The 18920-nt window shown below is 49.4% G+C and overlaps 1 protein-coding gene across 1 annotated transcript; it reads left to right on the top strand.

Annotated features, from left to right (window-relative positions):
- The first annotated feature begins 783 nt into the window (after nt 1-783).
- pnpo (pyridoxamine 5'-phosphate oxidase) lies at nt 784-18679 on the top strand. Its single transcript, XM_070864589.1, has 7 exons — nt 784-975; nt 5741-5865; nt 9160-9259; nt 9770-9823; nt 10852-10980; nt 13138-13208; nt 14106-18679. Exons 1-7 carry the CDS (start codon nt 784-786, stop codon nt 14269-14271), a joined length of 837 nt encoding a protein of 278 aa, XP_070720690.1. The 3' UTR covers nt 14272-18679.
- The last annotated feature ends 241 nt before the right edge of the window (nt 18680-18920 follow it).

Below are 18920 nucleotides of genomic sequence, written 5' to 3'. Positions count from 1 at the left end.
CATATTGGATCGAAGCACTGTACTGGAGTGCCAGCCTTGAGCGCAAAATCTGGGCTGACACTCCAGTGCGGTGCTGCACTGTTGGAGGTGCCGTATTTCGGATGAGACGTTAAACCGAGGCCCGTCTGTATGTAAGAGATCCCATGGCACTATTTCGAAGAAGAGCAGGGGAGTTCTCCCCAGTGTCCTGGGGCCAATATTTATCCTTCAACCAACATCACTAAAACAGATTGTCTGGTCATTATCACATTGCTGTTTGTGGGAGCTTGCTGTACGCAAATTGGCTGCTGCGTTTCCCACATTACAACAGCGACTGCACTTCAAAAAGTGCTTCATTGGCTGGAAAGCGCTGAACTCCTGAGGTATTGAAAGACGCTATAGAAATGCAAGTCTTTCTTTCGAGGGAGGATTTCCGTTTGTAACAGTCACTCAGAGATTTGCTGGCATGCTCGAGATTAATGCTGCCTTCTGACCGCCCTTTCCTTGTTCAAACCTCCAGCCCTTCCCCACATTGACATCTCCGAGAATGTGTATCATCCAAGCGACAGTAACACATCGATTACCTGCAGCCTGAGAGCCACACACCCAGCCATATCCCACTCACTGATTAATATTAATAATTGTCTGAAAACTGATGATTGTTGAAGTCTGACAAGCGATAAGTTATTTAACAGCGGGTGTTTATCTAAGTGTATCGGAAACTATTTTATAGCAGAGGATTCAGTGTGTGTGCAGTGAGAGAGAGAGACACACAGCCAGTCGGAGTTCCAGCCTGGGAGTGCCATGTGGTTGCGTGTAACTGACACCCTAAGGATCAGTTTCCCTGTCAGTTTCATCAGAGGTTCCGGGCACCCGTGGATCGGCGGGGACAGACCGTGCTCAGGTCGCAGACCCTGCAGCATGTCCTCCTGCTCCAGCTCCAGCCCTGCTGCCGACGTGGCCGCCATGAGGCAGAGCTACAAATGCGACCAGGAAGTGAGTAGCAAAATGTAACAACTCCGATGTAGCCATGGCTGAGCCGCGATGTATCCATCCGGTGAAATGTATCGGCCGGGCTCACGACGTGGAATATTTGCGTTTTAGATCATGTTTCACCTTTTTAACAATAACAGAAAGCGCCTCCTCCTGGAAATCCCCTTTACCCGCACCTTGTGTAACGGCGGCAATTCTGACCCGGGCTCCATTTTCGTTTGTAAAATTGATACAGATATGATTTTATCTTCATTCCTTCGATTAAAACCAGGCTTGCAATGGTTTTATGTGTTTGGGGAAGGCAGTGCTGACTCACTCTAGGCCTCTGCCCAGGCAACTGTATGAATGAATACAGAGCGAGTCCTTGCAATGACTTTGACTTTGTATCTTATTGTTGTTGGCTGTACAGTAAGCACCGATTTCAAACTCCTTGCCCGCATTTACAAATCCCTCCGCACCTCACTACAACTTGCATTTATATAGCGCCTTTATATAAGAACGGTCACAGCATAGGAGGAGGCCATTCAGCCCATCGAGCCCATGGCGGCTCTCTGCAAGAGCACTTCAGCCAGTCCCACTCCCCCGCCCTTTCCCCGTAGACCTGCAATTTTTTTTCCTTCAGGTACTTATCCAATTCCCTTTTGAAAGCCACGATTGAGTCTGCCTCCACCACCCTCTCAGGCAGCGCATTCCAGATCCTAACCACTCGCTGCGTAAAAAAGTTTTTCCTCATGTCGCCTTTGGTTCTTCTGCCTTAAATCTGTGTCCTCTGGTTCTCGACCCTTCCACCAATGGGAACAGTCTCTCTGTATCTACTCTGTCCAGACCCCTCATGATTTTGAACACCTCGATCAAATCTCCTCCCAATCTTCTCTGCTCCAAGGAGAACAGCCCCAGCTTCTCCAGTCTATCCCCATAACTGAAGTCCCTCATCCCTGGAATCATTCTTGTAAATCTTTTTTTAACGTATTAAAACACCCCAAAGCACTTCACGGGAGTGTTAGCAGACAGAATTTGACATCGAGCCACAGAAGGAGATATTAGGACAGGTGACCAAAAGCTTGGTCGAAGAGGTAGGTTTTAACAAGTGTTTTGAAGGAGAAGAGAGAGGTGGACAGGTTTAGGAGTTCCAGAGCTTGGGGGCCAGGCAACTGAAGGCACGGCCACCAATGGAGCAAAAAAAGTGGGGGATGCGCAAGGGGCCAGAATTGGAGGAGCGCAGACATCTCGGGGGATTGTGGGGCTGGAGGAGATTACAAAGATAGGGAGGGGCGAGGTCATGGAGGGATTTGAAAACCAGGTTGAGAATTTTTAAATTGTGGCGTTGCCTGACCAGGAGCCAATGTAGGTCAGCGAGCGCAGGGGTGATGGGTCAGCGGGTGTTAGAATACAGGCAGCAGAGTTTTGGATGGACTCAAGTTTATGGAGACTGGCCAGGAGAGCATTGGAATACTCTGGAAGTTACAAAGGCATGGATGAGGGTTTCAGCAGCACTTGGGCTGAGGCAGGCAACAAGGTGCCTCAGTTTAATGTCTCATCCAAAAGACAGCACCTCTATATTGGCGTTGAGGGCTTCAGCCTAGATTTTTTGCTCAAGTCTCTGGAGTGGGACTTGAACCCACGACTTTCTGACTCAGAGGCAACCCACTGAGCCACGGCTGACACAGAACCACCGGTTACTGGCCCGGTGATTCAGTGCTGTAGAAGATCACATTACAGTCGCTGAGGTCAGCTTTCTAGATCCCTTCCTTCTGCTTAATCTCCTAACCTCATGTTACAATTTTGCCATTTTAATATAATTCTACCTACATTGCTTCACACGATCTTGATGCAATTGACACCAGCTCTCACCCAGAAGTTCCAGACTGTTAATCTGACATTGGTGGTCCCAAAGGCCAGTACAACTAGCTGGTGTTTAGGGTTAGCAAGGTGGAGAAGGCAGTAACTTGTCTCACCTACAGACAAGTATGTTTCAACCCAGAACAAGGGGGTGTCACCTTAAAATTAGAGGCAGGCCGTTCAGGGGTGATGTCAGGAAGCACTTCTTCACACAAAGGGCAGTGGGAATCTGGAACTTAATCGCCCCGATATTTATTGTGGCTTAGGGCCATTTGTAAAGGTCAAAACTGAGATTGATAGATTTTTGTTGGGTAAGAATATTAAAGAATATGGAACCAAGGTGGACGTATGGATTTAAGAAACAGATCAGCTGTGATCTCACTGACTGTCGGAACAGCCTTGAGGGGCTGAATGGCCTCCTCCTGTTCCTGTGTTCCGATTTGTGCAAAAACATTGATAAAGTCCAGATCTAAATGTAATTAATATGTAACGTGACTTCTTGATCGGGCTGTTTGTGACCTATGTAAAGTGAGCTGTCAGCTAGAGCTGTAGGCCTTTAACCTTAAGTCGCGGCTCAGTGGGCAGCATCCTTGCCTTGAAGTCAGAAGGTTGTGGGTTCAAGTCCCACTCCAGGAACTTAAGCACAAAATCTAGGCTGACACTCCCAGTGCAGTGCTGAGGGAGTGCTGCACTGTTGGAGGGGCAGTACTGAGGGAGTGCTGCACTGTTGGAGGGGCAGTACTGAGGGAGGGGTAGTACTGAGGGAGTGCTGCACTGTTGGAGGGGCAGTACTGAGGGAGTGCTGCACTGTCAGAGGGGTAGTACTGAGGGAGTGCTGCACTGTCAGAGGTGCCGTCTTTCGGATAAGATGTTAAACTAAGGTCCTGTTTGCATTCTTGGGTGGATGTATAAGATCCCATGGCACAATTTCGAAAAAGAGCAGGGGAGTTATCCCTGGGGCCAAATATTTACCCCTCAATCAACATCACTAAAACAGATTATCTGGTCATTATCACATTGCTGTTTGTGGGAGCTTGCTGTGTGCAAATTGGCTGCTGTGTTTCCCACATTACAACAGTGACTGCACTTCAAAAGTATTTAATTGGCTGCAAAGTGCTTTGTGAAAGGCGCTATATAAATGCAAGTCTTTCTTTAATACAAAATGTATTCCTTTACTAGCTCTTGTTCCCTTAACATGAAGCACTTTGTGACATCCCGAAAGGGATTAAAGGCAAGTTCTTTCTTTGCTCCTTACTGTCTGGAATGGCTCAGTACAACACCTATCCAGGCACTTCCTAAACGAGCCATTAGGGGGAGCTGGTGTGTCATTAAAAAAAATTCGAATTGGTCTTTTGTTAATATTCATTCTGGGGACGTAGACGTCCTGGCAAGGCCGGCATTTATTGCCCGTCCTCCAGTTGCCCTTGAGGACTTGGTGGTGGGCCATCTCTTGAACCGCTGCAGCCCGTGTGGTGAACAGGGCCGCCAACCCTCCAGGACTGGCCCGGAGTCTCTGGGAGTTAAAGATTAATCTGCAGGACACTGCCAGCAAAAAAGAAATGGTGTTGTTCTTAACTTTCTCTGAACAATTTTGTTTATTAGCTACAAAAATATTGAAGCTGGGAAATAATTTGTTTTACTGGCAGTCTGTCACTTTCCAATTGACGCGGGAAGGTCTTGTGTGGCGAGGTTGGACATGTTGGGTGAACTGTAGCGGGGGCGGGAGATTGGGGTTAGGAGCAGGCGGTAATGGGATGAAACCTCCAGGGATGCATCCAGCCCGAGATGGCAACCCCAGTGGTGAAGATGCTCCCACAGTGCCGTAAGGGAGGCTGGGCCTTTATTCACTGGAGTTTAGAAGGATGAGAGGGGATCTCATAGAAACATATAAGATTCTGACTGGACTGGACAGGCTAGATGTGGGAAGAATGTTCCTGATGTTGGGGAAGTCCAGAACCAGGGGACACAGTCTTAGGATAAGGGGCAGGCCGTTTAGGACTGAGATGAGGAGAAACATCTTCACTCAGAGAGTTGTTAACCTGTGGAATTCCTTGCCCCAGAGAGTTGTTGATGCCAGTTCATTGGATATATTCAAGAGGGAGTTAGATATGGCCCTTACGGTTAAGGGGATCAAGCGGTATGGAGAGAAAGCAGGAAAGGGGTACTGAAGGAAATATCAGCCATGATCTTAACGAATGGCGGTGCAGGCTCGAAGGGCCGAATGGCCTACTCCTGCATCTATTTTCTATGTTTCTATGTTTCTATGCTTCCAGCATGTTGGCCCAGCGACAATGAAGGAACGGCCGATGTATGTCTGTAATGTACGCACCGGTGAGTATGCTCACAGGTGTGTAGCGCTGTTGCGTTGTGAGTGGCTTAGCCAATCATGCGATGTTCACAAAACTCAATAAAACCCCAGCCAGTTGGGTTCGGGGGATCCACGATGAGGCAGGTGGTTGTGAGCCTGGTGAATGAACTGGTAATGTGTAGTGTGATTGTTAAATCTTTGCTAATAAACCAACAAGTTCTTAATAGCAATGTGTTGCGATGAATTCTTAAGCAAAGAACCCATGAAGCAAATACATTATGATATCAAAGTCTTGGAGGGGAACGTGGAGGTGGTGGTGTTCCCAGGCACCTGCTGCCCTTGTCCTTCTAGAGGTCGCGGGTTTGTGAGGTGCTGTCGAAAAATCTATATAATTACATGGCAATAGTGATAAATGACTTGTCTCTGCAGAGTTTGCAAGTATGTACATGCGCGTACGCCCGGAGATAGGAGCTGCCCCATCGCCACCTTCTCAGGGACTGCCAGTAAGAGTAACCTCACCAAGGTCACCCACAACCCGCACCAAATAAACCTTTGCAAAGTACACCTGCTGCTGCCTCGGTGTGTCTGTGTGTTTATATTCCTCTCTGTCTTTGTTGCCAGGCTTTTGAAGAGAATCAGCTGGTTTCTCTGGACCCCATGAAGCAGTTTGCTGACTGGTTCGAAGCGGCCACGACATGCCCGTCTATCCGGGAGGCTAATGCCATGTGCCTCGCCACCAGCACCAGGTAACCTCCCGCGCCAGGTAACCACAAGCACCAGGTAACCACAAGCGCCAGGTAACCACAAGCGGCAAGTAACCACGAGCGCCATATATTATTGGATATATTTAAGAGGGAGTTAGATATGGCCCTCACAGCTAAAGGGATCAAGGGGTATGGAGAGAAAGCAGGAAAGGGGTACTGAGGGAATGATCAGACACGATCTTATTGAATGGTGGTGCAGGCTCGAAGTGCTGAATGGCCTACTCCTGCATCTATTTTCTATGTTTCTATGTAACCTCCAGCACCAGATAACTTCCAGAACCAGGTAACCTCCAGCACCAGGTAACCTCTCGCACCAGGTAACCTCCAGCACCAGGTAACCTCCCACACCAGGTAACCTCCAGCACCAGGTAACCTCCCGCACCAGGTAACCTCCCACACCAGGTAACCTCCCGAGTCAGGTAACCTCCCGAGCCAGGTAACCATCCGCACCAGGTAACCTCCCGAGCCAGGTAACCTCCAGCACCAGGTAACCTCCCACACCAGGTAACCTCTCGCACCAGGTAACCTCCCGAGTCAGGTAACCTCCAGCACCAGGTAACCTCCCGCACCAGGTAACCTCCCACACCAGGTAACCTCCCGAGTCAGGTAACCTCCCGAGCCAGGTAACCACCCGCACCAGGTAACCTCCCGAGCCAGGTAACCTCCAGCACCAGGTAACCTCCCGCACCAGGTAACCTCCCACACCAGATAACCTCCCGAGTCAGGTAACCTCCCGAGCCAGGTAACCTCCAGCACCAGGTAACCTCCCGCACCAGGTAACCTCCCACACCAGGTAACCTCCCACACCAGGTAACCTCCAGCACCAGGTAACCTCCCACACCAGGTAACCTCCCGCACCAGGTAACCTCCCACACCAGGTAACCTCCAGCACCAGGTAACCTCCAGCACCAGGTAACCTCCAGCACCAGGTAACCTCCAGCACCAGGTAACCTCCCACACCAGGTAACCTCCAGCACCAGGTAACCTCCCGCACCAGGTAACCTCCCGAGCCAGGTAACCACCCGCACCAGGTAACCTCCCGAGCCAGGTAACCTCCAGCACCAGGTAACCTCCCACACCAGGTAACCTCCAGCACCAGGTAACCTCCCACACCAGGTAACCTCCCACGCCAGGTAACCTCCCGCACCAGATAACCTCCCGCACCAGGTAACCTCCCACGCCAGGTAACCTCCCACACCAGGTAACCTCTTGCACCAGGTAACCTCCCACACCAGGTAACCTCCCACACCAGGTAACCTCTTGCACCAGGTAACCTCCCGCACCAGGTAACCTCCAGCACCAGGTAACCTCCCACGCCAGGTAACCTCCCGCACCAGGTAACCTCCCGATTCAGGTAACCTTCTGAGCCAGGTAACCACCCGCACCAGGTAATCTCCCACACCAGGTAACCTCCCGCACCAGGTAACCTCCCACGCCAGGTAACCTCCCGCACCAGGTAACCTCCCGAGTCAGGTAACCTCCTGAGCCAGGTAATCTCCCGAACCAGGTAACCTCCCACGCCAGGTAATCTCCCACGCCAGGTAACCTCCCGTGCCAGGTAACCTCCCACGCCAGGTAACCTCCCGCGCCAGGTAACCTCCCGCGCCAGGTAACCATGAGCGGCAGGTAACCACCCGCGACAGGTAACCACGAGCGCCAAGTAACCATGAGCGGCAGGTAATCACCCGTGCCAGGTAACCTCTTGCGCCAATCTCCTCGCTGGAACTAAGGCAGTGTCGACAAACATTCACCAAAAGGCCTGAAGTAGAATTAACGTTGGAAAGTGCATGGGTCCCCCACCCTACCGAAAGACGGTATAGTGGCACGGTGTTACAGTGTTGATGAGAAAGCTCCTTGTCCGCTAGTTAAATTCATTGAGGTTAACATTAAAATATGGGTCAAAGAGAAATGTCAAACCTGTGCAATAATGGGGTCCATTACTAACAGAGGACATTAGAACATGAATTAGGAGCAGGAATGGGCCATTCGGCCCTTTGAGCCTGCTCCGCCATTCAATAAGACCATGGCCGATCTTTACCTCAACCCCACTTTCCCGTGTGATCCCCATATCCTTTGATTCTCTCAGGGGAAGTAGGGGGATACGGCAGTGGGGCAAGGTGGGAGGAGGTTGTATGGAGCATAAACACAGGCATAGACCAGCTGGCCCGAATGCCCTATTTCTGTGCTATAGAGGTTATGTGAACCTTAGTTAGACCACACTTGGAGTACTGTGCACAGCTCTGGTCTCCATATTATAAAAAAGGATATAGAGGAGAGCGGGAAAAAGATTTACAAGGATGATTCCAGGAAAGGCTGAACCGGCTGGGGCTCTTTTCTCTAGATCAGAGAAGGCTGAGGGGCGACCTGATCCAGGTCTTTAAAATTATGAAGAGGTTCGATAGGGTGGACGTAGAGACGATGTTTCCAGTTGTGGGGGAGACCAGAACTCGGGGTCATCAATATAAGATAGTCACTGATAAATCCAAAGGGGAATTCAGGAGAAACTTCTTTCCCCAGAGAGTGGTGAGAATGTGGAACTCGCTGCCACAGGGAGGGGTTGAGGCGAATAGTATCGATTTAAGGGGAGGCTGGATAAACACATGGGGGAGAAAGGAATAGAAGGGTATGGTGATGGGGTGAGATGGAGAGGGGTGGGAGGGGGGCTGGTGTGGAGCATAAACCCCGGCACGGACCTGTGGGGGCCGAATGGCCTGTGAATACTCTGTAACAACTCAGTTATTTATTGCCTGTCTTTAATTGCCCTCAAGAAGGTGGTGGTGAGCCGCCATTTCTGAGGGCAGTTAAGAGTCAACCACATTGTGGGTCTGGAGTCACATATAGGCCCAGACCAGATAAGGCCGGCAGATTTCCTTCCCTGAAGGACATTAGTCACCATTACTGACTCCAGCTTTTTATTCCAGATTTATTTAATTAACTGAATTTAAATTCCCCAGCTGCCATGGTGGAATTTGAACTCTTGTCTCAGATCACTAGTGCAGGCCTCAGGATTACTGGCCCAGTAATGTAACCACTCTGCTACCGTACCATATTAACCGCTAATGAGCCGTGATGGGTTTACCGTTTGATCAGTGGGAGTTTGATGATAGGGCAAAGCCAAACACAATTATAGCACGATGGTGTGAATCCTCAGCCACGTGTTGTTCGATTGACTGAGAAACCGACGTTGTAATTAGTTGGAGAAGGGATAGAATTCACGATGGGATTTCAAAGCGGGTTTTAGTTATTTCAGGTTCTCTGTTTCTGTGTCTTTTCTAGGGACGGAAGGCCGTCTGCTCGAATGCTGCTTCTGAAAGGGTTTGGGCCCGATGGCTTCAGATTCTACACAAACTATGAGAGCAGGAAGGGCAAGGAGCTGGTGAGTAGGTGCTCAATTGGTCAGCTGTGTACCAATTGCAAATCGCAAGCCTCATTCTCAACTCTCTAAACCTCACCTCGTTATAACACATTTATCTCATTGTTGTTTGTGGGAGCTTGCTGTGCGCAGATTGGCTGACGCATTTCCCATATTACAACAGGTTCTACAATTCAAAAAGTCATTTTTTAAAATTCATCCTGGGATGTGGGCGTTGCTGGCAAGGCTGGTATTTATTGCCCATCCCTAATTGCCTCTTGAGAAGGTGGTGGTGAGCCGCCTTCTTGAACCGCTGCAGTCCGTGTGGTGACTGAGTGGCCTGCTGGGGCATTTCATTGGCTGTGAAGCGCTTTGGGACATCTGGTGGTCGTGAAAAGCTTTGCAAGTCTTTCTTTCTTAAACCTCGCCCTCAGTATAACACTCAGTCACACCTCACCATCATTTATTCATCATCAATCACAGTTAATTTAGGCCAGGACTGCACAACATGCTAATATTGCTGTCTTTCTCCAGGAAACCAATCCAGTTGCAGCAATCGTCTTTTACTGGGAGGCCCTTAATAGGCAAGTACGTTCTCATTTACATATTTATTCATTTTTTAAATGTACCTTTCTTTCACTCCCGCATTTAATTCTCACTAATTGTGTCTGACAGAATGAACGTGCATTGATATAATGCCTTTCATTTCCTCAAGGCGCCCCAAAACACATCGGAACCAATTATATACCTAAGTACTGGAGTGGGGCTTGAACCCACGACCTTCTGACACAAAGGCGAGAGTGCTGCCCACCGAGTCAATGCTGACACCCTAGCTGCTCACACCAGTAGGAGGCGCTACAACCGCCCCACTGTGTTAGAGCAGGGAACAAAATCAGCCAAGGATCCTGGTCCTGATGTCTATCCAGTCAACCATCCGCTGCTCCCCCCACCCGAGCTGGATCCTGGACCCCACGGAGCATGCTCAGTGTGATGTTTTCTTTTTAATTTACACAGGATACGGAACAGAAACAGGCCATTCGGCCCAACCAGTCCATGCCGACATTTATGCTCCACTCGAGCCTCCTCCCGTCTTTCCTCATCTAACTCTATCAGCATAACCCTCTATTCCCTTCTCCCCCATATGCTTGTCCAGCCTCTCCTTAAATCCATCGATACTATTCGCCTCAACCACTCCCTGTGGCAGTAAGTTCCACATTCTCACCACTCTCTGGGTAAAGAGGTTTCTCCTGAATTCCCCATTGGATTGCTTGGTGACTATCTTATATTGATGGCCTCTAGTTTTGCTCTTCCCCACAAGTGGAAACATTCTCTCTGTATCCACTCTATCAAAACCTTTCAGCATTTTAAAGACCTCTATTAGGTCATCCCTCAGCCTTCTCTTTTGAAGGGAAAGAGACCTAGCCTGTTCACCCTTTCCTAATATGTATACCCTCGCATTCCTGGTATCATCTTTGTAAATCTTCTCTGCACCCTCTCCAGTGCCTCTGTATCCTGTTTATAATATGTTGAGCATGTTGCTGCCTCTGTGGTCCTGTTCCACTTGCCGGTACGTCAATTGGGCAGAGAGACTGACCACGAATACTCACTCTCCTTAGGTGCGTATAGAAGGGCGTGTGGCAAGATTACCAGACAAGGATTCCGAGGAGTACTTCCATTCCCGGCCCAAGAGCAGCCAGATTGGTGCCGCGATTAGCCGTCAGAGCACGGTGATCCCGGACAGAGAGGTGTGTGCACAGAACCGCATGGGCCTCGGTTACGGTGGGTGTAACAGAGGAAAGCATGGAGCTAGTAAAGGCCATACAACCAATCCCTCCCACAGCCCATGGACACTCTCCCCTATCACTGACTCCACCCACCCACTCATTGAATCTCCTCCCACAGCCCATGGACACACTCCCCTATCACTGACTCCACCCACCCACCCATTGAATCTCCTCCCACAGCCCAAATCCCATTGCATCTCCTGGGTTGAAGTTTTGTATAAACGGTTCCTGATTGCCAAAGGGAATGGAGCAAAACCTCAGAATTTTCAGCACCCTCACAGCTCAACCATTCACCCCGGGTCTGTTGCTCCACAGTCACCCATCGAGTCCCCCCCCCCACCCATCTCATCGGCCCCTCGCACCACCCGCCCGATCATGGCCTGTGGATCATTTCTTCACTCCAGCCCGTGCCGAGCTCCCAGCTCAGTGGCCACAGTCACTGTGCAGAAACCTTTCCCGTCATCTCCCTCGCATCTTGCACTTTTTGCAAGAGTGGGAATGTGCCGTTGCCAAGGAGACGGCTTATATTTTACCAGCCTAGGGCCCTGTGCAGGAAGAATGTGAGCTTAATGAATAACCGAGCTGAGTATTCTATAAATTCAGTCACTTATTGTCATTTCCCCAAAAAAGTCTCTGTTTTTCCCTCTCTTCCCCTGGAGCTGACAGATGCCACCCCCCACCCCCCGCAGACCCTCCCCCTCGGACCGGCTTTCCTGTAGAAGCCAAGACAGTGATTGTCATCGGGCTATCCCACTGCAGGGTGCATCACAACCAAAGCTGACCTGGCCTCTCCTGCCATCACACATGCACACACTCACACACACTTGCACGTAATTATGCTCTTCCACTCACGTGCACACGGACTCACGCTGTAACACGCTCGCCAGCTCTCACACACACACACACACAGTCATGCACGCACACATGTGCTCTGCATCAAGAGTCACTGGACAGCAATCAGAAGCAGCAACCCTGATCAATTCCCCCACCCCTTGCGTGTCTCTGTATCGTGTTCTTGTCGTGTAGCTGATGATAGCTTAACTAGTTATTAAATAATTTCCCTGAGGGAGGGTTGGGCAGTGATTTGTGGTTTTGATGGGGCTGTTTGATTTTCATGTGATTTACTGTGTATAGGCCAATTATATTAGTGTGTCCCCACCTTATTCACCTCCCCCCTCCCCCCCCCAACCATGATGACTCGGTTGGTAAATGCCCCACCCAGTGTCATAACGAGCCTTGACGAGGAAGGTCCCCGGTCTGTAGTGTTAGCTGAGCAGCAGCAGGGGGCGCTACAATTGGCCTCAGCACCTGAGTGTGGAGCAGGAAAAGTTAGCCAGTATTCCTGGTTGAGTTCAACCCCAGCCCTCCCCCGGGAAAGTGCATGAGTGACATGGGGTAAGAACGGGCTCAGGGGCAGTCGTGATGCCTCGCGTGGTTCGACATTGCTGGGCACACCATGTCCAAGACACAGGGGAATCTTTCAAACTAAATCTGCGGAGCGTTCCCCCATCCTCTCACCACAACAAGGCAGCAAGTGAAGATCGGAACAGGAGGAGGCCATTCGGCTCTTCGAGCCTGTTCCGCCATTCAATCAGATCACGGCTGATCTGTACCTTAACTCCATCTACCCGCCTTGGTTCCGTGACCCTTAATACCCTCGCCCAACAAAAATCTATCAATCTCAGATTTGCAATTTTCAATTGACCCCCCGAGCCTCAACAACTTTTTTGGGGGGAGAGTTTCAGATTCCCACTGCCCTTTGTGTGAAGAAACGCTTCCTGACATCACCCTGAATGGCCTGGCTCTAATTTTAAGGTGATGCCCCCTTGTTCTGGACTCTCCCCATCAGAGGGAATAGTTTCTCTCTCTACCCTATCGAATTCTTTAATCATTTTAAACACTTCAATTAGATCGCCCTCTTAATCTTCTACACTCGAGGAACTACTCTGTGTAATCTGCTTTCAGAATTTAACCCTTTCAGCCCCAGTACCATTCTGGTGAATATATCCTCCCTGAGGGGTGGGGCTCAGAACTGGACACGGTTACTCCGGACGGCGTCTGGCCCAAGCTTTACGGTTCCCCCAGTGTGACATCCACTTATTGCTGTCCTCTTCCCAGTTTCTAAGGAAGAAGAACGCCCAACTAGAGGAGCTGTACAAAGAGAGGGAGGTACCGATGCCTGAGTACTGGTGAGTGATGACTGAGAGCTGACCGAGCAAGCCCTTCCCTTCTGGGGGCACGGTCAGTGTAGTGATTATATTACTGGACTGGTAAACCTAGAGAACATGACCACGGCAGTCTGAGAATTCAGCTAATATAAATCTGGAACTATAAGCCAGTAAAAGTGACCATGAAGCTGTTGGGGTGTCATAAAAGCCCAACTGGTTGACCAATGTCCCTCTAGGGAAGGAAATCTGCCGTCCTTACCCAGTCTGGTCCCATGTTACAGAGATAGGGAGGGGTCATGAGCCTGAACTTTGACCTCTAACGTTCGAGCAGAATTTTTTCGCATACGCCAGTGCATTTAGACATGGACGTCACTAATAAATCCAATCAAGAATTCAGGAGAAACGTCTTTACCTAGAGAGTGGTCAGAGAGGAGTTTTTTTCACACAGAGGGTGGTGGGGGTCTGGAACTCACTGCCTGAAAGGGTGGTAGAGGCAGAAACCCTCACCACATTTAAAAAGTATTTGGATGTGCACTTGAAGTGCTGTAACCTGCAGGGCTACGGACCAAGAACTGGAAAGTAGGATTAGGCTGGATGGCTCTTTGTCGGCCGGCGCGGACACGATGGGCCGAATGGCCTCCTTCCGTGCTGTAAATTTCTATGATTCTATTCTTCTATGAATGTGGAACTTGCTGCCTCAGGGAGGGGTTGAGATGAATAACAGAGATGTATTTAAGGGGAGGCTAGATAAACACACGAGGGAGAAAGGAATAGAGGGATATGGTGATAGGGTGAGATGGAGAGGGGTGGAAGGGGGCTGGTGTGGAGCATAAACCCCGGCACGGACCCGTGGGGGCCGAATGGCCTGTTTCTGGGCTGTACACGCGATGTAATTCTACGTATGCTGTTGTTTTGAAGGGGCGGTTACCTCCTGGAGCCCAACACTATTGAGTTCTGGCAAGGACAGACCAACCGTCTGCACGACCGAATCCTGTTCCAGCGTTTGCAGGAGGGGCAAGATCGAGAACCTTCCATGATTCACAAGGCTGAAGGTGATTGGGTGTATAAGAGACTATCACCGTGACAACTGTCACTGCCATCGAAACTCAGTCTTCAAACTACTCATTCCAGTCAGAGAATAATGGATTTCTCTTTCAAATTCTTCAAGCACTGACACGTTTCACATTAAATTGTCTGTTGGAATAAGGTGACGCGATAGGAACAGACCTTCCAGCCCACCCCATCCCTGGACAATCGCTTGCATTTTTAATCTTCGGTCCTTGGACCCGCACAATAGTTATCCACCTTCCCGAGGGGCCCGGGGAATTTTGGTAGACGCAGCCCAGTTACACAATCCAGCAACCACCGCCTGACTGACCAACACCAGCCTTGCTCCGAGAAAGATGACATCACTTCATCTGTTGCTGGACCATTTCGATACTCGATTATTCGAGTGCGGGGGAGGGCCCTCCGTTATGGCGGATAATGCAGGCTATCCCGGGCAACTATCTTCTTATTCACATGGATTCATGAAGGGGAAATCATGTTTAACTAATTTACTGGAATTCTTTGAGGATATAACGAGCATGGTGGATAGAGGTGTACCGATGGATGTGGTGTATTTAGATTTCCAAAAGGCATTCGATAAGGTGCCACACAAAAGGTTACTGCAGAAGATAAAGGTACGCGGAGTCAGAGGAAATGTATTAGCATTTATCGAGAATTGGCTGGCTAACAGAAAGCAGAGAGTGGGGATAAATGGGTCCTTTTCGGGTTGGAAATCGGTGGTTAGTGGTGTGCCACAGGGATCGGTGCTGATACCACAACTGTTTACAATATACATAGATGACCTGGAAGAGGGGACAGAGTGTAGTGTTACAAAATTTGCAGATGACACAAAGATTAGTGGGAAAGCGGGTTGTGTAGAGGACACCGAGAGGCTGCAAAGAGATTTAGATAGGTTAAGCGAATGGGCTAAGGTTTGGCAGATGGAATACAATGTCGGAAAATGTGAGGTCATTCACCTTGGGAAAAAAAACAGTAAAAGGGAATATTATTTGAATGGGGAGAAATTACAACATGCTGCGGTGCAGAGGGACCTGGGGGTCCTTGTGCATGAAACTCTTTTAGGGTCCTTGTGCATGAATCCCAAAAAGTTAGTTTGCAGGTGCAGCAGGTAATCAGGAAGGCGAATGGAATGTTGGCCTTCATTGCGAGAGGGATGGAGTACAAAAGCAGGGAGGTCCTGCTGCAACTGTACAGGGTATTGGTGAGGCCGCACCTGGAGTACTGCGTGCAGTTTTGGTCACCTTACTTAAGGAAGGGTATACTAGCCTTGGAGGGGGTACAGAGACGATTCACTAGGCTGATTCCGGAGATGAGGGGGTTACCTTATGATGATAGATTGAGTAGACTGGATCTTTACTCGTTGGAGTTCAGAAGGATGAGGGGTGATCTTATAGAAACATTAAAAATAATGAAAGGGATAGACAAGATAGAGGCAGAGAGGTTGTTTCCACTGGTAGGGGAGACTAGAACTAGGGGGCACAGCCTCAAAATACGGGGGAGCCAAATTAAAACCGAGTTGAGAAGGAATTTCTTCTCCCAGAGGGTTGTGAATCTGTGGAATTCTCTGTCCAAGGAAGCAGTTGAGGCTAGCTCATTGAATGTATTCAAATCACAGATCGATAGATTTTTAACCAATAAGGGAATTAAGGGTTATGGGGAGCGGGCGGGTAAGTGGAGCTGAGTCCACGGCCAGATCAGCCATGATCTTTTTGAATGGCGGAGCAGGCTCGAGGGGCTAGATGGCCTACTCATGTTCTTATGTTCTTATCCGATACAATCAATGAGGGCTCTATGGTGGTCCAACTACAACATGCATTTATATAGCGCCTTTAACATAGTTAAAATGGTCCCAAGGCGCTTCACAGGAAGAGATTATCAGACAGAAATTTAACACCGAGCCTCATAAAGAAAATATTTACATTTTAAGGAACGACTTAAATGCGAAGAGGTTTAGGGAGGTGTAATGTGTTTGCTTCATGGGTTCTTTGCTTAAAAATTCATAGCAACACATTGCTATTAAGAACTAGTTGGTTTGTTAAGAAAGGTTTAACAATCACACTACATCCAACAGGCTCACAACTGCATACCTCATCGTGGATGACCTAGACCCAACTGACTGGGGTTTTATTGAGTCTTGAGAACATCACGTGACTGGCTAAGCCACTCACAATGCAACAGCTCTACAATTATTTTAGTTGAACCTGTAAATCAAATTCCCCCTTATTAAAGGGGCACCAAAACCAACAAATGAACAAATTAAACTTTAGACACTAACAGATCAAATTAAAATTCGGTTGCCGGGGGTGATGATGCACTCCAGTCCCTCCGGCGCCCACCTCTCGCGGAAGGCCATGAGCGTACCGGTGGACACTGCATGCTCCATCTCCAGGGCCACCATGGCTTGGATGTAACCGCGGAAGAGAGGCAGGCAGTCAGGCTGATCGACCACCTTGACCGCCCACTGCCTGGACCAGTTAATAGCCACCTTGGCCATGCCCAGGAGCAGGCCCACGAAGAGGCCTTCCGACCTGCCCGCTCCCCTTCGCACAGGATGCCCAAAGATCAGGAGCGTGGGACTGAAGTCCAACCAGAATTTGAGGAGCAGCCCCTTCAAATGATGGCAACAGCTCTTCAAACCTGTGAGCATCCTCACAGGTGCTTACATTACAGGAGGGAATTCCAGAGCTTGGGGCCCAGGCAGCTGAAGGCACGGCCGCCAATGGTGGAGCGGTTCAAATCGGGGGATGCTCAAGGACCAGGCGTTCGAGGAGTCGGACCTCGGCCATGAATCCCCAGCACGTTTGGCTTCACCCCTCCTCTTCGGCACTTGGCCAAATCTTCAACCCCCACAACCTTTTTGTTTGGGATGGAGGGTCTGTTTAGTGATTAAGGGGGAGGGGGAGGAAGTTAGATTTTCTTACAAGAGAGAGCTCGACTGATGGCTGGTTTGGGCGGTGAGTCGTAGAGATTAGGAAGCCTCCTGGTTCCCTCGCCCCGGTTTGTGGATCACATCCGGGCGACAGGAGGTTCCAAATTAGAAACATAGAAACATAGAAAATAGGTGCAGGAGTAGGCCATTCGGCCCTTCGAGCTTGCACCACCATTCAATATGATCATGGCTGATCATGCAACTTCAATATCCCATTCCTGCTTTCTCTCCATACCCCTTGATCCCTTTAGTTGTAAGGACCACATCTAACTCCCTTTTGAATATATGTAACGAACTGGCCTCAACAACTTTCTGTGGTAGAGAATTCCACAGGTTCACAATTCTCTGAGTGTAGAAGTTTCTCCTCATCTTGGTCCTAAATGGCTTACCCCTTATCCTTAGACTGTAACCCCTGGTTCTGGACTTCCCCAACATCGGGAACATTCATCTAATCTGTCCAATCCCATCAGAATTTTATGTTTCTATGAAATCCCCTCTTATTCTTCTAAATTCCAGTGAATATAAGCCTAGTCGATCCAGTCTTTCTTCATATGTCAGTCCTGCCATCCCGGGATTCAGTCTGGTGAATCTTCGCTGCACTCCCTCAATAGCAAGAATGTCCTTCCTCAGATTAGGAGACCAAAACTGTACACAATATTCAAGGTGTGGCCTCACCAAGGCCCTGTACAACTGCAGTAAGACCTCCCTGCTCTTATACTCAAATCCTCTCGCTATAAATGCCAACATGCCATTTGCCTTCTTCACCACCTGCTGTACCTGCATGCCAACCTTCAATGACGGAAGTACCATGACACCCAGGTCTCATTGCACCTCCCCTTTTCCTAATCTGTCACCATTCAGATAATATTCTGCTTTCCTGTTTTTGCCACCAAAGTGGATAACTTCATATTTATCTTCATTATACTGCATCTGCCATGCATTTGCCCACTCACCTAACCTGTCCAAGTCACCCTGCAGCCTCTTAGCTTCCTCCTCACAGCTCACACTGCCACCCAGCTTAGTGCCATCTCCAAATTTGGAGATATTACACTCAATTCCTTCATCTAAATCATTGACATATATTGTAAATAGCTGGGGTCCCAGCACTGAGCCCTGTGGTACCCCCACTTGTCACTGCCTGCCATTCTGAAAAGGAGCCTCACTGCCTTTTGGTTCAGAGTGGGGGTCACCAACCCTGCAGGATTGACCTGGAGTCCCGAGGAATTGACGATCAATCTCCAGCGCACACTGCTGGCAGCAAACCCGGGAGAAACATCATAGAGAGGGCCTTTCAAAAAAATAGTGTTTTCTTTGAACGGTTTTGTTTATTAGTTATAATAAAATATTTGAGATTGGGGGATAAAGATTGTTTGACTGACAGCCAGGAATCATCAAATCAGGTAACGAAGAGTCTATTCCCGTTCTGATTGGCTGTGGGGAAGCAGGGCACCGCGAGAAAGGGCATGTCAGGCGACCAATGGTGGGAGAGGTGGGGGCAGGGCAGTTAGAGGTGGGCGGTCATGTGATGAAATCTCCAGGAATGTGGAGGTTTCATTACATGACCGCCCACCTCTAACTGATGGAACCTGGGAGACCCTGGCCGAAGACCGAGATGGAGAAAGTGCATCCTGGAGGGCGTTGAGCTCTTCGGGTCCCAACGTAAAGAGCGTGACGAGGTCAAGTGTAGACAGCGGAAGGAGCGCGCGGCAAGCCAGCCCCACCCACCCCTTCTCCCG

Source organism: Pristiophorus japonicus, chromosome 21 (assembly GCF_044704955.1).
Source record: "Pristiophorus japonicus isolate sPriJap1 chromosome 21, sPriJap1.hap1, whole genome shotgun sequence".
NCBI lineage: Eukaryota > Metazoa > Chordata > Chondrichthyes > Pristiophoridae > Pristiophorus > Pristiophorus japonicus.
The sequence above is the reverse complement of the archived record's forward strand: the minus strand, read 5'-3'. Positions and strand labels throughout refer to the sequence as shown.